The sequence below is a fragment of the Anabrus simplex genome, chromosome 3 (assembly GCF_040414725.1).
Source record: "Anabrus simplex isolate iqAnaSimp1 chromosome 3, ASM4041472v1, whole genome shotgun sequence".
NCBI lineage: Eukaryota > Metazoa > Arthropoda > Insecta > Orthoptera > Tettigoniidae > Anabrus > Anabrus simplex.
The window spans coordinates 82,785,474-82,811,891 of record NC_090267.1 but is presented as its reverse complement, the minus strand read 5'-3'; the positions used below and the strand labels follow the sequence as shown (position 1 = coordinate 82,811,891).

Here is a 26,418-nt window from a genome sequence, read left to right as displayed (position 1 = left end):
AATATATATAAAACTTACTGGAGTACAGTTAATTGTACAGTACTCAATTTTCAAGAAAACAAATTTTAATGACAAGAGTTCCTACAACACATCAATATAAAGTACATCAGCCATAGAACATTCTCGACGATCACCTAACACAACTAAATTAGCACAACAACAACAACAACAAGATTGAAGAATGAGTGCTACACAACATGAACTCAAATTTTTATAGACGTTTTTTAAATATATACTATGTTTTAATGTGTTATAATTTTCAAGTGTTTTATACTGTGGCCTACATGTTTTAATGTGTTTAATGTACTCATATCCATGTACACTAAATAGGTTTTAGTTTATTGTAACCATCACCACCACCTTTAATCACAAATATTTTAACATAACAATACTGCAATATATTTTACTTCCATTCTTCATTAGACATCCGGATGATCTAACGTAACATATTTTTAATTTTGTCTAATGACTATAAATGTTATGTACTAGCTGATGATGGCCATGAGAGGCCGAAACTGGTACTAGTATAATAATATATTCACAATAAAGAAGTATTGATCGGTGGAACACTTTTCTTGTCTATAAAATATGTATCTTTATCCATCAAAACGATCGCACCCCCCTTGTCAGCTTTGGTTACTATAATATTGTTATCTTCAATTTTCGATTTCATGTTTTTTATTGTTTTCTGTTGTTTGGGATCAAAATTGGTATAAATTTCTTTAGCCAATCTGGGTAATCTCTTCTTTAAATCCAATCTTACTTCGTCTTGTACGTCACGTGGGAGTTTTGATATGTTTGCCTCCGCTTCTGCAACTGTGTTAATGATGTCTATTTCTCTATCTTTATTAGGGCAGTTATATATATATATATTTTTTTTTTTTACAATTACAATTTTTCAACAGATGCTTCTGTCTTACTTGCTGACGAATTTCATCAGCGGCCTTGGAAAGATTGTATTCATGACAATCAAGTTTATGCTTGTGTTCACGCCCTCATGTCGCTGGCCTTATATTATTACCACTTTGGTTTTCCACTAATATTTTATATGAACTGTTTTTAATTAGAATTTTAATAGAAGAAGTTTTAGTCTCCGACAAGATTATAGTTTAATCATAAGACAGTTTTCCATTAGCATCTTTATATATTGTATCACTTTTCACATTTTTATGTTCCGAATTTTAATAACTGACTAAACTTTTAACTTCCACTTTTAATTTAGTTGTATTTTTGATGATTGTGTTTAGGTTGAAGATGCCCTTAATTGAGGGCGAAACATGTCCCATGTAACTAAGAATCTATTTATGTAACCACTATAAGTGAAAATATAAGTATTGAATAGGTGGAACAAATTAAAACACCTTTATTATTGTTGAACATACCACTTAATCGAGCAGCTCATCTCCTTTCTCCCAAATCTTCCCAGCCCAAACTTTGCAACATTTTTGTAATGCTACTCTTTTGTCGGAAATCATCCAGAACAAATAAAGTTGCTTTTCTTTGGATTTTTTCCAGTTCTTGAATCAAGTAATCCTGGTGCGGGTCCCATACACTGGAACCATACTCTAGTTGGGGTCTTACCAGAGACTTATATGCCCTCTCCTTTACATCCTTACTACAACCCCTAAATACCCTCATAACCCTGTGCAGAGATCTGTACCCTTTATTAACAATTATATTTATGTGATTACGCCAATGGAGGTCTTTTCTTATATTAACACCAAGGTACTTACAATGATCCCCAAAAGGAACTTTCACCCCATCAATGCAGTAATTAAAACTGAGAGGACGTTTCCTATTTGTGAAATTCACAACCTGACTTTTAACCCCGTTTATCATCATACCATTGTCCACCGTCCATCTCACAACACTATCGAGGTCACCCTGCAGCCGCTTACAATCTTGTAACTTATTTATTACTCTGTACAGAATAACATCATCTGCAAACAGGCTTATCTCTGATTCCACTTCTTTACACATATCATTGATATATATAAGAAAAAATAAAGGTCCAATAATACTGCCTTGAGGAATTCCCCTCTTATTTATTACAGGGTCAGATAAAGCTTCGCCTACTCTAATTCTCTGAGTTCTATTTTCTAGAAATATAGCCACCCATTCAGTCACTTTTTTTTCTAGTCCAATTGCACTCATGTTTGCCAGTAGTCTTCCATGATCTACCCTATCAAATGCCTTAGATAGGTCAGTCGCAATACAGTCCATTTGGCCTCCTGAATCCAGGATATCTGCTATATCTTGCTGAAATCCTACAAGCTGAGCTTCAGTCGAATAACCTTTCCTAAACCCAAACTGCCATCTGTCAAACCAGTTATCAATTTTGCAAACATGTCTAATATAATAATAAAGAATGCTTTCCCAAAGCTTACATACAATGCATGTCAAACTGACTGTCCTGTAATTTTCAGCTTTATGTCTATCACCCTTTCCTTTATACACAGGGGCTACTATAGCAACTCTCCATTCATTTGGTATAGCTCCTTCAACCAAACAATAATCAAATAAGTACTTCAGATATGGTACTATATCCCAACCCATTGCCTTTAGTATATCCCCAGAAATCTTATCAAAATTGAAAATATGCCAAGCAGTATGGAATTCTAGGAGCTGGCCCAAGGAATGGGTACAGTCAATCTTTGTTCCAATCCACATTAGTTAAGGATTAATTTATAAATCGCTTGCCTTTGCTGAAAATGAACTAGACGATCTTTCGTCTAAATCTGTGATAAATGAAAATTAAATCCTAGTCTAGTCTTACTTGACGTTATTCTCAGCAAATTGTTCTTTAAAGTAAACTGAACAAATCATAATGGTGGCAAATCAACGTTGAAATAATCTGTGCCATCGCGATGAACGCACGGCCAGATTAAAGCACACTGAATAATTGAAAACATGAAAATATTCCTAACTACATCACACACACACCCACAAATCACATTCACACAGGGTAACATGTATTTTATATACACAATATTTACAACGAATCCTGCCATTATGAATTAATTATTTTAACATGGTCGGGTCAATAAGATTCGGTAGATGAACTCATGTCTGGTAACGTTCTCAATTCAATTAGTGGCTAGTGATCGAACTGGTGTCATCACTTGAAATGAAATAATCTTTAAATAACAATGGAGATCCATCTAAATTTCAGAGATTAACTTGAAGATTCTAATAGAATTCGATAATCATCACCATTACATGGGTTACAAATCGCAAGTGTAGCGTTTGTGAGCCTTAATCACATTATTATTCCCTATTGATGGATGGATTTAACACATGCTCCACTTTATTATAATTCACATTGTGTTCCCAAAGACACAAGCAACAATTATTAGCAACAAATTATTCAATTAATATCCCGCAGGATCACCAATATTCCAGGCGCAATCATGAACTGAGTACATCAAATATCATATATTGCACCGTTCCCGGCTCACTGAAAGGACGCATAATATCCAGGCTAGCTTAATTATAATCTTCCAACTAAACATTTCAATAATTTGGGTGTTGAGTTCCGATTCGGAGAAAGATATACCATGCGGAGCCAAATAATACTTAAATCATCTATAGAAACGACTCTCATATGTTACCTATTCTAATTCTTATACTATCAAGATGTTATCGCTCTCATTTACTTAAATCTAGGTCTCTATATTACAAACACATTGAAAGAACTGTTTAATATTTCTATATTTGTTTATTATAACAATATCTCAAACCAGAATTCGAATCTTGGACTATCCTCCATAAAAAAAAATCTAGTAAAGAAAATGGCATGGTTGACTGTTTATTCGGCTTATTTCGAGGGAACATGGACTTAATTTCATGAGTTTACCTATTTCTCCATTCAATGTTTAATTATTCATTTCCTTTTTCCTTCTAATTGCTCTATGTCATACCTTTATTCCACATTTCCACGTTTCGGGATGGAAAGAAGAATCGAAGAAAAAGGCGGTATCGTGCAAAGATACATGTAAACAATGTTTACGGAAAATCTACTGATATTTGGCACATTCAGTGCCCACTACGCACTCTAAAGTAAAGGTTGCTTAACCTCGTCATCATCTGTAATATATCTATTGGTATTCATTACGTTAAGTGCACAGGTCATGCCTGCCCACAAATCAGGGATAGAATACAATGTATGGCAAGGTATTAAATTCTGAATAGGCCATCATTAAGCTGAATACTCTTATGCTCCATCTCATAATCATTAAATTAAACCCATAAGTCCAAAAGAAAATGTGAAATTTCCCTCTTAAGCCCTTAAAGCAATAATTAAATTGGAATAAGCATTCAATTAACGGATTAAAACAAAATAGAATATGTTCGAATGCTTAAATTGATGAAAGCTTTCCTAACATAGGTAACCAAAAATTCATATAAATAATTGAAAACTTACTTGGATGACTAAAGAAAAACTCATCTGCATAGTTACTTACTTATCTGAGTAACAAGAAATAAAATATATTATTGGTCTAGGTAACAAGAAAGAAAATTATTAGTTTGGGTTTGGTTTGGTTTGGGTGCACCCTAGCAAAGAAAGAAAAGAAATATTTACAACTTGAGTTCCAATAAGCAAAGTGTAGATTGAGGGTATCTTTCTTCTTCATGGTATCCAGGACGCATTTCTAAAACTTATAGCAATATCTCAAGAATTGGAATCTTTCCTACTACATATGAGATCTGAATTAACTATTAGCTCTCTCTCGGAGCTCATATTCACTTACTGCCATAGAATAATCCTATCCTTCAACATATTATTAAACACCTAGGGATGATAATCTGGGAGGATAGTTCCCTAATGTTTCCTTACATAATCAAATTACAATATTGAATATTTATGCTTCTTCGTCTTAGACTATTTCATTCTGCATGAATTCCGATAAGTTTCCCTTTCAAATCAATGTAGTTCTCATAAAAGTTCAATCAGAACCAGTAAGACACATATACCATTTAAAGATCCAAATACTCTCGTCATCTTAAGCTAAACATAGGTGCGATATCCTACTTGTTAATGACTACTCTACTATTCTTGACTGAAGTATGCTATCAAGAGTGGTTCATAGTGTGAAAACTTGATCGTTAAAAATCATTTCTACATTTCCATTTGGTCATCAGTGATGGGATGTCGCCTAAGAAATTACTACGTTCCTCTCGTCTGAGAATAAATTAGTATTAAGAAAATTTTATGACAGTACATGTGTTCAGTTCATCCTCCTAACTGAAATGTTGTTGACACTACCAAGTGAGCGTTCTGACCAACAGATGTCACTCAGATCTTATTTGTATTTCTACATGCTTGCTCGTGAGATAAACATAACATGAAATTGCTACACGTTCATTTCCTAACTAGTACAACTCTGCATGAAAACCGTTAAGTACATAGCCACATCACTGTGTTCATCCTCGCGAAGAATTAATAACTATCATTATTCTCAATCGTCAATCACGTATCAACTTCTCTAAAAAAAATTGCTATTATACTTCCAAACCATAATCTGTCTCCTCACTAACACGGGTTCACTCCTTGCCATAGTGGCCCTTATTTTCTGTTTTTTTTTATTAATTAATTACGGTTCACGGATACATTTCCAAATACTATGACCTTCCTCCAGTCATAACCACCATTTATCATAAACAGATTTGTTTACCTAGCGAGCATAACCTACTGTTGGTTCCTAATTTGACATTCATTGACAGTGACCAATGTGCACACGTATCTATAGCTCTTTTATGTATCATACAACTACTGTCACTTTTACTAACTCAGAACTTCACACTACATGGATCATATTTCGAACGTAGGCTTTTATCACTGAATGACTGCCTATCTAAGGACTTGTTATGCACATCTGAAGATTACCTATCCACCTTCATTCTAATTTATTACACCACTCTTGTTGTTTAATCACTTCGCACCGAACAAATTAATAAACCATACTACATTTACGGTTAAATACAAACATTATTACACTGATTTAAAAGTAAAAACTTATCTGAATTCAGCAGCTCCAGTCGCCGTCATATGTCCAGCTGACAGGACATATTGAAACGTCGCTACTTATTTCCCTTGGTGGACGGGAAATATTCACATGTTCCTCCTCTGGGCTCAGTCATCTCGGTCGGCCACGTCATCCTGCGGCACCCATTTGGGCAGTCTGGCTTACCATCTTCTTAGAGTTCCATGTTCATCTGTGATCTAGACGGAATATAATGACATATAAGATTGAATAGCATTTCCTTTGAGAATAACTGTGAGAAGCTGTCTAATATGAAGATTGTTTTCTTTGAAAAGGTTGATTTACTAGTCGAATATTTCCTTAACTTGATGTAAAATTTAGAATTTGAAATGATTAATTCTTTTTTTCTTCACTATATTCCCAGTTACTGTAGGATTCCCTTTGTAACTCTTCACTTCGGTAATATCGTGAAGTACGTCAGCAAGGACTGAGTGACGTAAGCTTGTTGCCGTTATTTCCTCTCTTCACGTCTCTTGGAGATCTTGAATGGAATTATTAATCTCTAGTTCAATTCGCAATGTATCTTTAAAATTCCTCCTTTATCCCGCGGAGCTGATTTCTTGCTGTGCCGTCTTTAAGTTTAGTACAGTTACTTCTGTCTTCAATTCGTGTATTTCTGGCTAGCAATCCAATCTCATTTCGTTTTTCTTTTTAATTGTCAGTAACAATATTCCCGTTCGATCCTTTTCACTGCCTTCTGGATCTCACTTCTTCTTCTCTCCCACTTGATGTGAGCACTTTTGTCTTAACATGCGGTATGATTCAGATCTTTCGGCGTTAATTATTCCCAGATACATGGATTCCATCTTTGTTCTACTTACAGTTGTAACTTCTCATTACAGTGAAATGGCACAATATGAGAAAATTCTGAGTTAATTTATAGCCAACAACATTCTTAACCCGGTTTTCTACTTACATTTCTTATTATTTTTAGTGATTATTAGGTCTATCGGTCCTCCTGAAATGTCGTAAAATTAGACGGCACGTCCTAAAGAATTCCTAGTGAACTTAGATGACACTCAATTCGACACTATTTCACAAAAATTAAATACGATTCCATATCACAATATTTCCATTATCATACGTAAGGAAATGAAGTTTATCGTGTGGTCAGTGATTTTTAATGTGTCTAAATCCTACATTGGAGAATTCATTCAAAGACAGACTACCACTAGTCTAATAGATTTCAAATTTTAGTCACACACATGTAACTCAATTACCGTGACACGTTGGGAATGAAAATGAAAGTAACTCAATCTACTGCAAAAACTAATAAAACTATGATCTAGGAAGAAAGATCATCTAGTTTTACATAGATGAGAAAGATATCGGATAATTAAAATGGTACTCAAGTTTAGCTGAAGTTCGATTCCAGGTGGAAGTCCATCATTCCGGCATTTTCCCGTCAGTCACCTCCTCCAGTCAGAAATGCCTTACGTGCTTAGCAGGTCTTGGAGACACAGCAGTAGACCTCCCATGATGAAATTCTGCTGAATCTTGTAGAGGAAGAATCCATCTTGAAGTTCACGTCGATTTGTTGGGATGAGTTTCGCCATGTGTCAGTAATGTAAGCTGTAACTAATGCAACAAATATTAGAATTTGCACACACATGTCAGAATATTTAATGTTCTCGTGGAGAAATGAACTTAACTTGGATCACTAATTTCAAAGTACACTCTATAAGACTTTATTATAAATAACTGCAATAAATTGGCAGAGTAGATGTCTGCCTGCACGGCTGAATTTATTTCGACGTGGTCCCAATGAATTAGAAATAGGAAAGGATTTCCACCTATCAATACTTGTTTATTATTATGCTACAGGACCGGTTTCGACCCTTTACATAAGGTCATCTTCAGCTGAACCATACATACGTATCTTTGTGATGAAGCTATGATTAAGATTGTATTGTCAAAGGAATGCCGTACGATAATAAACATTAGGTCACATCCAAATGGGCCATGTCGTCACGTGAACTGGCGTATATGTCACTATGTGCAACAATGCATGTATGTCTAAAATAGTACATTTAAGGTTTTAAAATTATATATATATATGTACAAGATGAGTACAATATATGGGAGCACTTCATGCACATGAATGTTCGTTTCTTGCTTATTGTTCGATTCATCGGCTGACTCCTGTATTCAAGTCTTATTTACACAGTTGTACACTCAGCTGCTGTTCCTGGAGTTTAAATGATATGGTTTGCTTGTAAAATTGTATAAGTAAAAGATTTTGTCTTCATGTATGTACATAGAATAAAACACTTTCCAATTTGAAAAGGTGCCAGACGTATGGATAAAATTACGCTAAAATATGTTCAGCTCTGCTGTGTGTGTTGCCTTATGTTAAAATAAAATCATGTTGTCCTGTGACGTCCATAAAATTTGAGTGACATTGGGTTCAAAGTAGTGGCTCCTTTCCCATTTGTAGCTGTGCAGTGATGTTATATTTATCTGTGAAAGATAAGATTGAGCTATGAGTGATATTTATGTTGGAGGAATGTCTAAGGGTATAACGTGCTATTTTTTCTACTATTCTACGTGTATCTACGTCTGCTACGGCTCTACACGCTGCTACTAACCTCTGTGTGTGTGCTCTCTTCGCCCGTCCAGCTGGTACTGTTCGCATTGCTGCCCCTCCCTCCTTTCCCCTTCTATCACTTCGCTGCGCCATGTGTACCTTCTGCTCTCGTCTTTTCTGGATGTTTCCATCGTAATATAAATAAGGCCTGCTCTGGGCTCTATCGGCGAGTTGGATGAAGAAGACGATTTGTGTGGAGGGAGGACTTTCTTTTATTTGCGCTAGCGGCTGGTCCGTGTGCAATGTTTTAAAATGGTGTTTGTTGTTCGTGATTGAAGCTCAAGGACTGCTGGACGGGTGAGCGAACTTTGAATCTGTATTCTTTTCCTGTTTTCCTCTTTTCTACATGCCGTACTGGCTGCTAAAGACTGTTCATACTACCAAATATCACTAGTCAGAGCTATGGCCATTGGTGTTTGTCATGGAACTACACTACGGTTTTTTCCAAATTTTGTTTTCTACTACGTATGAATCACTGTGACATGAACCATTGGATACTAAAAGACTTGGTGAACAAACGCAAGAATAGGACTAACTGTATTGATATTAACGCCTAGTTTCTGTTCGACTTCATGATTTTTATTAAAATTCGTAGCTCCTAATTTTCCAAATCCCTGTTGTCAGCCCTAGATATTGTTCTTTTCCTTGTTCTTTCTTTTTCCCACGCTCCTGTCTTGGGGTCCTCCGTTCTTTTGTACAGTGGCCTTTTATGCTTGTAAATATTCTTTTAATATTTTGCATCAATAGGTAATATCCGTTTACCATGTGTAGGATATTCGTAATGAAAATTATTGGGAAAATTCATCCCTTGTTTTGAGTCCAGCTGTCTTGGATAGGAAATTGTGTTATTTTATGGTTGTCCCATTTATTTCAAAATTCGAAGTATCTACCCTTGAAAATATTGTTACTCTCTTTAATTGATTGTTCATTTTCTTTGCCGTGTAAATATCGTTTTGGTATATGTTGTAATATATTATTATTATGAAAATGCACTTCCTTTTCTTACCCTGATTACTGTCACACATTTCCATGCCCCTTTTTTATCTGTACTTACCTCGGGTCCCTTTGGAAAATGGACACAGTAAAATGCTTCCTTGTGCGCTCTGCTAAGTCGCTTCACTTTGAATCTGAAATCTGAGTACTTGTTTTGGGCGATATACTCATAGATTTTGTGCTGAACTGCAATGCTTTTCGTGGCATGACATACTTTGATGGACTGCTATTTGTTTATGTTACCACGTTAGTCGGACTAGTGTCCAAGTTCATAACTTGGTTGTATTCTCTAATGATCCCTGATTATTTGTGAGTGCACTACAATTTTCGCTGTATTTCATACTTTTCATTGTTGGTTTATTGATTTGTCACCTCCGTACTGCTATATTTCTATCATTCTCAGTGTACATGCTTACACCTATACACACACGACAAAAAAAGTACGACGTACCAAGGGTTGTGTGTGCTAATTTGAATATGTACTTACTGTTGTTGGTGTGGCTGAGATGTGTTTGATATGCGAGCTTGTTGTGTACTACTTCGTGATTTTCTTGGGCTCATACTAGCTGCTGTGAGGGGTAGGGAGAGTTGCTCTTGTGGGGGTGGAGCTGGGTGTGTTGTTTGATGTTTTTCTGTCGCGTGTTGCGTTCTGTTTATCGGTTATCTTAAGGTAAGAGTTTTTTAGGGCGGGGATAACTGTATTGAAGATGATGTTAGTTTTTTCTGTGATTTCATTTATGTTGTAATTTGGATTGGTATACTGTTCTAGAGTGTTGTAAAATTCTTCTGTTATATTGAGCAGGGGTCCTTTGGGGTTTATGTTCAGGATTTGCATGTCGTTCTCGATGTTTGTGAAACTGTGTTTATAGTCTGCGACATGTTGTCCTATTGAGGAAAAATGGTTGTGTTTTACCGCGTTTACGTGTTCATTTTATCGGGTTAGGAAGTTTCTACCGGTGCGTCCGACAAAGCTTGTCTCACAGTTATTGCATTTGATACGGTATACCCCTGAGTAGTTGTATTTGTTGTTGCTGTTGATTGTTCTGACGTTGTGTATGATGTTGGTACTGTTGTGTGTAGTTCTAAATGCTATTCTTAGGTTATGTTATTTAAAATGTTATATGTGTACATTATTGAAGGTGAATAGTGCATAAACTTTCTTGGATTCGTCTGCTTTTGTTAGTTTGGTTTTGGGTTGGGATTTTATTTTGTGAATGATTTTGTTGATCATTTCTTTCTTGTATCCATTGTTTTTAGGTATGTCGTGAATTAGTTGTAATTCTTTGTTTAGATCTTCTTTTGTTAACGCTATATTGAATGCTCTGTGTATCATGCTGTAGTAAGCTGCTCTTTTGTGTGTGTTGGGGTGAACGGAATCTAGTGGTATTTGTATTTGAGGTATGCGTGGGCTCTCTGTATATTCTGTAAGAAAGGTGGTCTTCATGTCTAGTTATCGTTAAGTCCAAGTAGTTCAAATTGCGATTGTTTTCGGTTTCCAGGGTAAATTTTATATGGGAGTCTATTGTGTTGAGTTTATCTAATATATCAGATTCATTTGTGGATCTATTGTCGTTGATGATGAAAATGTCATCAACAAATCTACACCAAAAAAAGATATTGTCTATTTTATTAATTGATGTGTGCTCTAAATGGTCAATGTAAATTTCGGCGAGTATTCCAGAAGCGGGAGATCCCATAGGTAAACCTTGTTGGTGATAATAGTATCATGAAATTTAAAGTTGTTGTTACTAATGGCAAAGTTAAGTAATTTAATGAACTCTTGTATTTCTAAAGTGCTTAGAGTGCTGTGACTTTTAAGATTAGATTCAATGATTTCTATTGTTCGTTTTGTGGGCATGTTCGGGTACATGTTTATTATGTCAAATGATGCGAGATTATGATAGGGTTCAATCTTTAATCCTTTCTTTCTATTACAAAAATCTATTGAATTCCGTACTATTTTATTAGCTGAGAATACGTAGTGGTTTTTGAGGAATCTTTGAATAAATTGCGAAAGTTCATAGGTTGGGCTTGCTCTGTAGTTAATAATAATTGTCTCATTGGTATATGTTCTTTGTGTATTTTGGGATAAGCTTTAGCAGTTGGTATTTGAGGATTCATTACTATAAGTTTAAGGATTCTATTTCAGTTAAAAGAAAGTGTGTATTTTTTAATAATGTTTTGAAGTTTCTTTGTATGTTATTAGTCGGATCTTTACGTTTGATAAGGAAAGTGTTATCTTGAAAACATTCTTTAGTTTTCGATATGTATTGGTCTTTGTCGATAATGACTGTGGTATTGCCTTTGTCGGCTTTTGTTATAAGTAAACTATTCTATTTTATCTTTGAGTTTGTTTATGTGTGTTTTATTGGCTGAGTTATTGTTTTGGAAGTTACTGTGAATTTTGTCGATATATTGTGGGAGTCTTTTTTTAATATCATATCTGACTTCATCTCATAGCTCGTGTGGGATTTTCTGTATGGCGTTTTCTATTTCAGTGATAGTGGTTGTAATGTTCTGGAAGGTTGATGTGTTACCCCAATTGTGCTTGGATCCCTTGCTCAAGATAACAGTTTCCATTTCATTAAAAGTCGTATTTGTGAGATTTTTTATGGGTGGGTGGAAATTGTGTTCAGTGATTTCGTTGGGAAGGGTTGGAGAGTTCGTGTTCGGAATTTCTGTTTTTGGGTTTGGTTTGAATGGTTGTTTAAGTGCTTCTAATTTCTTATTTAGTGTTTTCTGTTTGTTAGTTGCTAAGATTTTTTTTTTCTGTCGTGATCTGCTGAAAATCATCCCAGTAGCTGTGTGGTAACTTATTAGATGCCTTTAAATGTATTCGGTATAGTTCGTTGTTGAGATGTTTTTTACGGTATAAAAACTTTATTTCTTCTTTCAGCCAGATTTTGTTTGTTCTTTTTTGCGTATTATGAGTTTGTGTGGCGTGCCTGTGTTTATTATTATATTTTCTTAAGAATTTAGGTGTTACGTCATTTTTTAGATATTCCTTCAGAAAAGCAATGCTCTTAACCGCATTTGTTACGACATGCCCCATTCGTTAGTTTGATCTTTAAGTTTCGATATCTATACGCGTTCCGTTTTGCCTGGTTGGCTACGGTATCCTAATCTATAATCTTCATTTCCAAATTGACGAATTACACAATTAGAAATAGGAAAGGATTTCCACCTATCATACTTGTTTATTGTACTTATTATGCTACAGGACTGGTTTCGACCCTTTACATAAGGTCATCTTCAGCTGAACCATACATACATATCCCAGTCACAGCAAAGTTTGTCCCATTTCCGATCACTCCCTTTACAGTGGAAAACACGAATGTGACGAAAGACCACTTCATGTCACAGCGGTCAGAATCAAGGAGGGAACAAGCGAGCCGGAAGCGGGGGGTAAGAGAATGTAGAAAGGAATGCTGGAATGTGGCAACATCGTGAAATGGCACGTGCAATGCTCCTCCCTCCAGCCTTACCTGTCAGACGCCAACTTTAGTTAAGTCTAGTATAGTGCCAGTCAATTTCAGTCGATCAGTCATCACTGATTTGCACCTAGGACCGTCACCCAGGTGGCAGATGTAGTTTACCTAGTCTTTTCTTCAATAATTGCAAAGAATTCAAAAATTTTTTGAACAGCGCCCTTGGTAAATTATTCCAATGCCTAACTCCCTTCTTAAAAAACAAATATTTTTCCCAATTTTCATCCTTAAGTTTATCATTGTACTGTAATCTTACCTACTTTTAAAATACCACTGAAACTTATTTGTCTACCAATGTCATTAATCTCATATCTGTTCTGTATTGAAGATAACAATAAGTAAGTCACTGTATGATAGTTTTAATTGTTTGCTTGTCACGAATTCTGGGTTTTAATTAATGTACACATTTTAAACCTATGTAAACATAACCTAAAGCACAACTTTTTGTACAAAAAATTGTAAGCGTAAGACCAGTGTGTTTAGTTTTTAAGTTCAAATGTTTAATTGGTTTAAGGACTTGTCCTTAAGATTATTATTAGGCTGAAGATGCCCAAAATTAGGGTGAAACATGTACCTAGTTAGTATATGTGATTCATGTAGGATTCAATCACTACAGAATATAATTGTATTGAAAAGGTGGACACAGTGGGCCGATTGCAGATACGGTATTTAGACCATGTCTACGGTTAAACAATGCCTAAGTATGGCTGCCGCATTGCAGAGATGTTATTTATCACTTAGACACTGTCTAAAACCGATGTTCAACCGGTCATGTTTAAACACTGCCGAGAGCACTGTTTAACCTCAAATCAGAGGAGTGAATCATAATCAGAGGTTATGTACCATGAAATATGTTACTTGTATTATCATGTTGAGACGATTCCGGGAAGAAAGGTTAGTTTGATGGCCTCTTTGTGGGTTGCCCGCTGCTAAATCGCAGCAATTCGTTTGACATGCATGGGGAGATAATCTTAAAATAAGGTTTCGCTTTTCAAGACTTGTTTCGTGAGACTGACAAAGTGACTGTCCGGTAACTGTCAACTTCAATACAATTCTTGGCAACCATTTATTATATACATGGGGTAATTTCCATGGAATTACAGGTCACTTCGACTACATACATTTCAGAATTACGTGTCCCGATCGTCAGAGGGCCGTCACATACATTAACCGGGAGGGATTCACTTATATTTGCTGTCAAGTAAACATACATAATAGTGAAAACTAAAAAGTAGGTTGTATGGGATTTATATCTTCTTCTTCTTCTTTTATGACCACATAGGATCACTTTAATCAGTCCGTCGTTCAGGTCTCTTTGAAGGGATTGTTCGGGCTTTGCGGTCCTCCCAGTACTTCTTCAGACGCTCCGATCTTCGTGCCCTTTCCTCAGTTGAAAATGTGCGTGTTGTTGGTTTGTTTTTTGTAAGGGTAAAGCGGAGGTTTGTATTCTTGAGTTTTGTATTCAATTTTATCTTATTTTTGGTGTCTTCTGTTGTAAGGCCTATTTCCTTCAGATCCTCTCTTACTTCTCTGATCCATTTACATCCTGTTGTGGTATTTTTTGAGACGAGATTGTGTTGTACTCGTTGTTTCAGAAGTCTCGAGTCCTGCATCCTCATGATATGTCCAAAGAATCCCAGTCTCCTCTTACGCATAGTATCTGTAATGGGTTCTAGCTCTTTGTACACGACTTTGTTAGGTATTAACCGCCACTGTCCATCTTTCTGATATTTTTTGTTGATACAGGTTCTTCCAATCCTTTCAATTTTCTGTAGTCTGTCGGTCTTTGATTGTTTATTCAGGTAAAAGAGTGTTTCTGCTGCATATGTAGCTTCCGGTTTTATAACTGTGTTGTAGTGTTTTATTTTTGTATTTATTGATAGACATTTCTTTTTGTAGATATCCCATGTTAATTTTTGTGCTTTAGCTAATCTATTTGTTCTTACTTGGATTGAGATTTTTTCATTTAAGTTATGTGTTATTACTTTATATATAATTGTATAAGTTTTTGGCAACTATCAGGTAGGAAAAGGCAAGTGGTGGTAATTATCGTTTAAAGAGGACTGGGGAAGAAGAGCCATGGCCACAATAACAGCCCTAGTATTTGCCTGATGTAAAAATAGGGAAACTACGGAAAAAAATCTTCACGGCTGTTGATGATGCGTTTTGAACCTATGATCTCCAGAATGCAAGCTACATCTATATGGCCCTTACAACACACTCGGTTACACATTACTATTGCTTCATCCTCCCTTTGTTGAAGCTACTGTATTTATAACTAGATTATACTCACTGTAACAACGCTATAATGAAAACTATACTTCCCCGAACGGTGTGTGTCGCTTTAGTGTCGATAATATTATGAGATTTAATTTCCACCGAAAGCATACTCGTATCTGTGGGCAAGTCATGCTCAGCCATATTTGAGTAATGTGTAGGAAGACAAACAGCTGACTGGCACTCGGCGCGCACGCGCGTGCTGTATTTCATTGATTGCGACAAGCAAAGGGTTGCATGAAAGATACTTCTGTCACCTTTTCAAACCAAAATTGAAACTTTAAGAGATGTCTAGTTAAACGTCGACTAAACATTGTTTATGCAATGGAAGATCGTGAACGATTTGGATGTTGTTTAGGTAGACGATGTCTAAGGCTTAAAACTAGTGACTGTTCTGCAATCGGCCCAGTAAATTTTATTCTTGCAAGAATTTTACCAATGTCATTCCACACCACCTCTCCAACGACAGCTCGGAACATACCACTTAGTCCAGCAACTCGTCTCCTTTCTCCCAAGTCTTCCCAGCCCAAACTTGACCAAATTTTTGTAACACTACTATTTTGTCAGCAATCACCCACAGCAAATCGTGCTTCTTTTGAACTTTTCCAGTTCTCAAATCAAGTAATCGAAGTGAGGGTCTTATACACGGGAACTGTACTCAACTTGGGGTCTTACCAGAAACTTATGTGCCTTCCCCTTTACATCCGTTCTACGAACCCTAAATACCCTCATAACTATGTAAAGAGAGATCGGCTCAGTATAATAAAATGAAGTAAAATAAAGTAAGAATATACCAGGGACAAAGGCATCTTTCGTTCCAGCATGAACAAAAACCAGTCTTCCTCCCTCAGACACAGGTCGACGAATTACTCCTTGAACATCATGTCCAGATTTGTGTGGTTTAGGCCTATTCCAGGAGTATGTGGGTGACCCTGAAAAAGAAATGCACATTTGAAACCAAAGACACCTGATGTAAAATGTAATATATAACATATATATTCACCATTCATAAAAATCCAAGTCTCATCCAAGAAAACAACAGGTTTTGGTTTCTCTCTGTCCTTATTATGCAGGTTTTCCCTCAGATAGCAGGATCTCTTCAAACAAATGTCTTCATTTTCTCTAACATACACATAGGGATCCCCTCTACTCTACACAAATCCCACGGCCTTCAAAATTCTTCTTAATGATGTTTTTGAGCCCTTGTACAAATAAGTCATAATTTGCTTTCATGTGGTCAACCTTTCTTACCTTTCTTACAGTTACAACTTCTCCTGTGGGCAGAAAAAAGAGAATAACAAGGGGCTCAAAAGAGCTGTATGTCAATACATGCACAAAACATTTCTGGGAGGTTATCTCACCTGTATGCCAATTTCAATAAATAATGTTGCAATAGATTCCTTGTGAAGTTACCTTACCTTTATGTAATTTATCATAAAATTACCTTGCTATCGCTTCCTTGGAAAAACTGTCTATACCGGTCACTACATGTTCACGCTTCCGGCGTTTACCTGGGGTAGAAAATTCAACTCCTGTCTTGAAATTTCCTATTACTTCTCAGACTAAACCGAAACCACGCTGTAAGATCACACACAAGGAAATATATTACATACACATATGCCGTTAGTCAATATGAATACACAAAGGTTAAGTCTACAAACCGTATAAAAGTCGACACAAGACATGGTATACATGATTAGGTTAGGTTCAAAATGAAATACTGCTCCATTTCAACTGATAGTCATTATGTCAGAAAGTTATCATAGAAACAAGATAAACACTTACCCCCAGTTAATTTTGAAACTCTTGTTATTAGGTCATTATCACTACAACTGCTACCTTTTTTGTCATCTTCGTGTTTCAGTTGGTTGTAGCAATGTATAACCATTTCTTGACCTGATTTTTGTAAAGGACGAAACGTTGCTTTCCTTTTCGGAGGAGTTCTTGCAGATTTTTCTTCCTTCTTACGCATCCCAATCAAATTTTGTACGCAAGTATGGGATGAAATAGGAACATAATTAATAAAACAATGTGTTCATCATTTCACACAAACTATGTTATTAAATGCATTATCCGAACATGCCACAATTCTGCTTACCTATTATTAGCATGTAGTTACTACTCATGTACTGGAGCATGCAGAGAGTATGTACAGTAAAAAAAAAAAATTAATAGATTTACAATTCCACAGAAAAAGAAAATATGCTTTAAATATACTCGCAAATGTATCACTAGTGACTTTAACAGTAATGTATTGGCAATATGTAATTCAGGATAGAACTGTGACTGAACGTTACCAACGTGCCAGATTAACGGTAAATGTAAGACGTATCAGCAAGTAGGGTCCCTAAACTGTATGGTTATAGACACTAACATTACAGGGGAGAAAGGGAAGGTTGCACCCTTAGTGTATGGCCTTGCGTGCCAATTACTATAGCGGCGAATAGCCTTTTGCTTGAAGAATGTATTCGTAACTGCTAAACCCATACTAGCATAGAAGTCCAGCAAACGCTTCCCATTCCTATTAGCTTCCTTATCTTCCCCACATTTACCAATCACCCTTTCGTATCCTTCAGTTCTATTTCCAACTCTTGCATTGAAATTGCCCATTACCACTATTCTGTCCTTGCTGTTTACCCCGACTACGATGTCGCTCAGTGCTTCATAAAACTTCATCCTCATCTGCACCCTCACGTGGTGAATACACTGAGACAGTTCTTTTCCTAATTCCTCCACCTGCCAAATCTACCCATGACATTTGCTCATTTACTTGCCTAACAGAAACTGTGTTGCGTGCTATAGTATTCCTATTAAACAGCCCTACCCCATAGTCTACCCTTCCCTTTTTAACACCCGTCAAGTACACTTTATAATCTCCTATCTCTTCCTCATTATCTCCCCTTACCTGAATATCACTTACTCCTAGAACATCCAGGTACATCCTCTTTGCTGACTCAGCCAGTTCTACTTCCGTTTTTCCATAAGGCTCATTAATATTGATAGCTTCCGATCGAATTCCATTTCGTTCGCCAAGTTTTTTCCAAGGAGTCCCTCACTTGTCAAATGGGAGTTGGATTCCGTTACTCCCATAGGTCCGAGGCTTGCTTAAAATGTTCTGAGCTCGGTAAATACATCATGCAGGATGCTACTCCACTTGCACATAGTCCAAGTAAGAATCTCTCCTCTAACGGGTTAGGGACCACCGGTGGATTGTATAGTTCTAGCCGTCTGAGCACAAAGAGGACCCTGACTCGGAATATGTTCGAGTTGCCCACTCCCATTCCATAGCAACTGGTATCCCGACTCTCAGGACCACTTACTGGGCCACTCAGCCGTTGCCCATGGTTCACGAACTAGGATGTGACTACAGTAACCCCCACCATGAACCATTAACCAAATAACATTATTGTTATTACTACTACTTTTCCGTATGATGTCAGATTTTTCCATCTTGGTAAACAGTTCCCTTAGTGTACTTGTCTTCTAATTTGACCGTCCTCTGTTCTGCGCAGTCCCAATATATTCATGAGAATCATTCGTTCTACCTTTTTTTAATATCTTAAGTATTCCTGGTCTTACTGTGTTTACGTTATATGTTTGTCCTGTTGTGTGTTCCTTTCTTATCCCCCCTTCTCTCTCTGAGTTGATTTGATACTTACTGTATTTGTTTCTTTCCTATATTTATACGATCCCTAATTAAGACATGCATAAGCTGAGGAAGAGGAAGATCAAGACATACATTTGTACTGCGTGGCTGTCCTGAACTTAGTCTACAGGTGCAACAATCCGTCGATAATTCATCCTGAAGTACCAGTGTGACCCCTCTCAAACGGCTGTAATTGTACAACGGGCACATGTAACTGCCCATAACCCTCTTGGAGCCAAGAGCCGATCTTGTCGGCTGCTCCCCATCAGCTGGAAGAGGCCAGAGCTCCGCCTCCGCTCTACTACTGTAAAGTGTCAGGCCGTTTTCAGCGGAAATACACGTATTTTAAAATTCGTGGTTATCTACCGGTGTATAGCAAATACCGGCATGAAATTTTCTACATATCGACTACGTAGAATAAGAAACTGGTTTGGAGTGATATAAAGAGTCAAAGACGTTTTATTGTTGATTTATAGTTATCGATAACGTTTATTTTTAGGAAGAGAAAAATATTTTCGCACTTTCTCTCTCAATATCTACTTTGAAAAAAATAATTTACGATACAAAAGAATATACGTAATTATGTATAATGTATTTCTATATACAATTCTATAGAATATCTAATTTGAACGAGAAAAATAAAAACATAAAAAATAAAAATTCAAACATGTCACTAGTAAAAACAAGACAGTTTTACTCACCGATAAAATTCGCGTGTATGTCTCGATGTTTGGTAAATACTGACAACAAATTTTCTACGTGCGGACAACACAGTATTAAAATAATTCTGCATTATTAAGTAAGTAAAAAATAGTAGTTGATATTGTTGTTTTTGTTTTCAGAAAAAATAGTTTCTCGTTTTCGGTTGTAGTATATATTAGAAAAATAATTTTACAATTCAACAGAATTTACGAAAATAAGAAATGTATGGCACTAAAGCCATGATTTGCTTTGACCTACTAAGCAACCGCTGCTCAGTTCGGTACCTGCTGTTTACGAGGTGAATCATGGTCAGTGAGACTGATCGTCTCGGTAATTATTCTTGGTTTTCCAGACCGGGGTCGCCCTCTCACCCTCAGATATCTCCTCAATTGCAATCACTTAGGGTCACTTAGATTGAGTGAATCTTGAACCAACCCTCAGGACCAGGCGAAACTTCTTGTCCTGGACGGGAATCGAACCCATGACCTCCAGGTGAGAGGCAGGCACGCTACACTTGGCCCGCCGAGACCGGCATTTAGGTAATGATAGAGGACTATATGTGACTATAAGGTTTAGCAGAGAGTAAGTGAAAAGTAAATTGAAGTATGATATGGGCGGAGAATCAGACGGTAGGGCATGTTTAGGTCCAAGAACTTCCTTGAAGGAGACAGGAGTTTGAGGAATGTTGTTGGGTTCATTGGGACAAATTTCCACAAAATGTTCTCCAGAGACATCATCATATTCGTTATCACTAGTTTCATCTACCACCATATTCAGAGTAGCTTTAGTGCTGTTAGACACAAATAAACGTCTCTTCTTTAGCTGCGGTGATTCCGCGGGCGTGTCCGGTATAATTTCGTCGCTACTCTCTGAACTAAGTTCCCTTTCGCTATCCGATAAATCATCCGCGTTAACTGCACACTGTTCCAAATACTGCATTAATTTGTCATCAATACCTGCTGAAAAAATATCACGTGAACAACATGCCATTTTCCTGTCACAAATCCACTCACTGCAAGGAGCGATCTCTTACTGACCGGTTAGCGGTATTTGTAAACACAGGAAACGACCCTTGTGAAAGGTATAACGCCCTCTTAGAACTGCCAAAGCAAGGCCAGGTACACAATAACGTGTAGCCCTTTTTACTACAGGTTGTAACAAAAGTATGCACGTCACTATAGGTTGCCTCAAAATTATGTATATCATAGAATTTTAAGCCGACCGATGTAATCGGCTCTGGCAATTTAAAGGGCGGGTGCTCGCAATACCACCTGGCACCAAGAGAGTTAAGGCATGGCTATAGCTTGACTGCTATACATGTGAACAACATTTAGTTCTAGGTACACAGAATACTGTCTTTTGGTTGAAGTTCTTGAAACATCAGTTAAAGTACAGTTCTGCAGTGTGCAGCTATTGTAGCCACACTCAGTTGAACATCACTCTTTAGGTTGTTGCAGTTATTTTTTCCCAACAGTGATTTTCAAAATATTGGTCTCTTAGTTTTTATGGTTCTTTTACTTCATTTTTCTTCCTTGTCTGTTGCAGGATGGATGGTCCAGTTCAAAGTGAGGCTAGCTGCAGCCAATTACAGGTAAATACTTTCTACTGGTCATAATTCCAGTTTATTTTACACTTGACTTGCAAGGAAATGTATCATGTTTTGGCTCCTGTACCTGCACTTGAAATTATATGTTATTGGCTCGGCCATCTGTTGAATCCATCCAGGCTGAAGGAGATAATCTGCGCTTGTCAAGTATTCTGTTAATGAAATATGCATTCTTATTGTAGATGACTTATGTCTTTCAATTTTTCTGTGAGAAATGTACTTTCCTGTCATAGTAAAAAGATATGTGGAAATCCTATACACTCTCCTACAGTTTGTGGAGGTGCTTGGAAATGACCATACTCACAAATTCCTTACTTTTCTTTTCAGCTGTGAAGCAAACTTTTTTTTTGAAATGTTAAATACTAAAATATTCAAGCTCTTTAGGCCTTTTTGATTCTAAAATTTCCATGACCTCACAGTTCACAGTTCAAGCTTGGCTTAGGAAGTTGTAAGCTGAAATTTTTTTCTTTAGCTTATAAACTGTGCGTTTCACAGTAGCATTTCCATCAAATAGGATAAAATAAAGATGAAACTCAATGATAAATTTCGGTGCCCAGCCACAAGGCACTAGTAGTTACAGTCCGCATTCAGAGATAACGCCACAGTGCGCATTGTGTGCAATACTGTATATTGTTATCAATAGATAGCGCAGAGAAGTAACTTTGAAGATTAAAACGTGGTTAATCATGAATATTTGAGAGTTTAAAACAAAAATGGATCCTCTTCTTATATATCAAGACTGTGATGGCCTTGAGTGTAAGCACAATCATCAAAGGAGGATGTTTGTTCCACTCCCATAGCATGAGTCCAAGATAGTAAAATCACTGTCAGTCATTTAAAACAGAAGTGTGAACATAACACATATGTTAAAATGTGTACGGTTGATACATCTGAAAGTCGTAGAAAAGAAAATGGAACTTCTTGTGGAGGCGTTGCTAATGATAAAATATTGTGTCAAAGCTAGCGGATGTCAGTAGTTATGTTGGTGCGGTAATCAATTGGATCCAAAAGACGGTCAAGTGGGTGTTATTAACCCCATTGAAACATTTGTTGGAAGAAATGATAGAGTTTTTTCGTCCGGTGCATGTTAAGTACGTCGGGCTGTTCCAGCAACGCTAGCTTGACTTTACTTGTAAATCCACTGGACTCGTAATATATTTACGTAGACTCTTAATGTTGTACGATCCCAGTAAAATGCAATCACGGTCACATAATTTATAAGCACAAGGTCCTAGTTTCTTATGTATACAATAAGGTCCTTGATATAAAACTCCAGCCAGATCATCAATATAAACCATGGCGAAATCTGTATCATCACCTAATGCAATATTTAATGCTCTAATTAAAGCTGCAGAACTTGTCTTCTTCCCGTAGGGAACGTGCTGAAACTGGTACAAGCTGTACTTATGATTAAATGCTGTAAGAGGCCTGTCCTCTACTCTCAAAAGAATCTGCCAAAAACTACTTCTTAAATCAACAGATGAAAACCATTTTTTACCCTGAAAACCTTGAATTAACTCTTCAATTTTCTGCGATTTTAACTGGTCAGCACAAATACGTCTGTTCATCTCTCTCGCGTCAATACACAATCTAACGCTTCCATCACTCTTAGGCACAACGATTAAAGAATTTAAATACTGGCTATTAGACACTTAAATAATCCCATTGCCTGACATCGCTTGTATCTGATTGTCAACTGCCTTGGCATATTTGTGTGGTATAGCATACCGTGGCCCGCTGAAAGGACTGTCATCCAGCACTGAAAAAGAATGTTCATAAACATATGTTTTACCGGGTTTCTTACAAAAATTCTCAGCGTGTTCACATAACACTGCCAACATTCGTCCCTCTGTATTTCCTCTAATTTACTGTTACTCGCAGCTTCAAATAAAGCATCCTTCTGATCCTCTTTCAACCACAACGGGCATAAATGAAACCCCTCACTGGGTTTCTCCTGATATCTAGAAACCTCAATAACACTCCACATAGCACAAACGTTTGGTTTCCTCTGAATTTCATTTTTCAGTTTGAGTTTGACATACTTATTATTCCACTTCAGATTTACCATTGCATCTTTGTAATCTAACTGAACCGATTTCAGAGTCAACCAGTTACATCCCAAGATGAGATCAAATACCAGGTGAGGAATAACCAAACATACCTGTACTGAAATTAAAGCCTCTATACAAATCGGCACCGCAACTTGCTTGCATATTTGTTTCGACTTTTTACCAACAGTTGTAATAATGAATGTTGACTTAACAGGCATCTCTTCCATCTTAATACCCTGTTTTACTACAGTATCATACCATTCTGAGCTAATACATGATTTCTGACTTCCTGTATCAATTAACGCTTTAACATACCCCCCCCAAACTTCTAATTGAACCACAGGATTAACCACTTCATCACCCGAATCTAAATAATTATGATCTGGTTCACACATAAGATCTTCCTTAACATCTAGTTCATATGGCAATAGTTTCATAACATAATTTCTAACTACTTCCTGGTAAGGCTGGAATTCTGACCCTTCATTACAGCCTGCATTTAGTTTAAAGGTTGCGATCGTGTACCTACACTTGGCTCGTTAGTAACGTATCCTCTGACTTGTTGGGCATTTCCCGCTCTATTTTCAGGTCCTCCACCCCTACCGTTATTCCTTGGCTGAAACTGATTACGATTCTGGTAGTTTTGCTGTCTCCTATTGTCCCTTGGTTCCCTATGATGAACAAAATTATGCGAGTTTCCTGTTCTATGCCCAATGTTTCCTAATGCATCAAAACTCCCTAATAACTGCTCCATTTCCTGGATAGTTTTAATACTTTGCATGCATGCTGCTTTGCGTACCCTGTCCGGAAAATGTCGTAACAGTAATCTGACTACATCTGAATCAGCTGTGATTCCGTCTAAATTCTGGCATACCATAACATGTGACAGGAAATACTCAGTCATAGAGACGCCTTCATTATGCTTGAACTTCCCAAATACTACCCTTTCTCTTTCACAGCTTTGAATCTATTCGTTCCAGTATTTGTCTGTAAACTTTGTCTTAAATTCCTTCAGGATTTTCATGTTGCTTTTATAGACTGAAAACCAGGCACGCGTCTCTCCCACAAAAGGATGCTCAATAATGTCGATTGCCTCTTCCCAGTCCATAAATCCCTCCTCAATCCGTTTCCCAAACCGCTTTTTCTACTATCTTAAGAAATTCTAGTGGGTTAGTTTGTTTCCCATTAAACTTCGGGAATTCTATTTCCTTACTGTAAATTCCTCCATGACTTTGTCTCTCAATGTTACCCTGTCTTTCTCTTACTTCTCGTCGTATGCGGTTATCTACATCTTTATCTCTTCTTTCAGTTTCATTCACTACAGTGTTCTGTTTTTCTTTCAACGTGTTAATCTCCAATGTATTGCCTTCTAACATCACAAACTTTTCACTTTGTTCCCTAGTGTTGTCTTCCATAATACACTTAACCGTATCAATATTGTTTTGTACCGGTTCTTTAAATTTCCTTATTTCTTAGTTTTGGGTCTCAACTTTGTTAATCCCTGTGACTTGTATCTCTAACTCCTTTCTGGTGTTGTTGCTTTCTTTTTCCATTAATCCCAACAACTCACTCCTCTGCTCTACAAATTTCTTTTCTACCTCTTGTTTTTTTGCTTTGTTATCTCTCTCTGTTCCTCTGTCTGCTTGTTAAATATTTTATTTTGTTTAAATAATTCTTGTAACTGTTTGCTGTGTTTGTCCATCCTTTTTCTAGCTTTGACCTTATGTTCATTCAATGCCTTACTTAATTCTCGTTTAGTTTGTTCTACTTCATTTTTAATTTCTGATGTAGTTTGTTCTACTTCATTTTTAATTTCTGATTTTGTTTGTTCTTCTTCATTTTTAATCTCTGATTTAGTTTCCTCCATTTTACTGAACATTATTAACTGCATCATTTCAAGTAACTGATTATTATAACTCTGTTAGGGCTAACCTCCGCCTCGCCCCCCATCGTACTATCGTCTGAATCTAACGTAACTTCGTCATTCCTACTCTTATTTCCTTCGCTATCTTCTCTCCTATTACAGTAGAACCTCGATAATTCGAAATCGGTTAATTCAAAATCCCACGTAATTCGAAGAAGCTCTTTTTCCTGGAAACATGAGATACAGTTTTGCATGTTATTTAAATTGTTTAATTCGAAATATGGATAATTCGTAATTCGAAGTGCATTGTCGGCCCCATTACCAAAATTCACACTTTTAATTCGAAACTGGCTTTACATTTTAAAACAATAGTATGTTACAGAGTAATTTCAATTATTACATGTTATAATTCTCATGTTAGGTCCGTATTGAAATGTACGTAAATACAAAGTATGTTACAAGTGTTTATTTATATATCCACCTATTCAATACAAAGAGATCTTTTTAGAAATTAAATATTATTATAAAATGTTAAGGGACATGTTTCGCCCATATTAAGGGCATCATCAGCCTCAAATTCAAACCTGTATGGTGAAAAATCAGGATCCTGATTGCTCTTACAAGCCATAAAAAGAGGATATCATTATAGGTGTCAGTCTAAACATACAAAATATTAGAATGTCCTTGGCTAAAATTGCCCTTAATATGGGCGAAACATGTCCCTTAACATTTTATAATAATATTTAATTTCTAAAAAGATCTCTTTGTATTGAATAGGTGGATATATAAATAAACACTTGTAACATACTTTGTATTTGAGTAATTTCAACTCGAAATTTATCCGGGTCATAATAGAACGCGTGTTCCGGAATGTGGAGGGGTAGCTTTCCACACTTCCACTCACTTCGGTGGGGCTACAGTGCGCTTCATGATTGCCAAGTTGAATGAAATTGGAATTCTTTTGTGTTCAACCTTTTAAGGAACGCCGTAATTTCACGCAACAGGCAGTGTGCGGAAAAACAGAATGCGCGAACACTGGCGATGCTGACAGTTGACGAAAAAGCGTGGCTCATATAATAAATTCGTACACACCGAACAATACTGTCGTTGCCGATGAAACTGCATTGCTTTATTTTAATGAGAGCCCAAACGGTCTTATG

The 26,418-nt window shown here is 36.7% G+C and overlaps 1 protein-coding gene across 1 annotated transcript in view; it reads left to right on the top strand.

Annotated features, from left to right (window-relative positions):
- Window positions 1–26,418, top strand: part of LOC136865997 (E3 ubiquitin-protein ligase Mdm2) — a 279,039-nt gene that overhangs the window by 25,406 nt on the left and 227,215 nt on the right. Inside the window, exon 2 of the mRNA XM_067142603.2 lies at window positions 21,283–21,328. Within this exon, the coding sequence (XP_066998704.2) occupies window positions 21,284–21,328 (45 nt within the window). The 5' untranslated portion in view covers window position 21,283. The remainder of the gene's footprint in view (window positions 1–21,282; window positions 21,329–26,418) is intronic.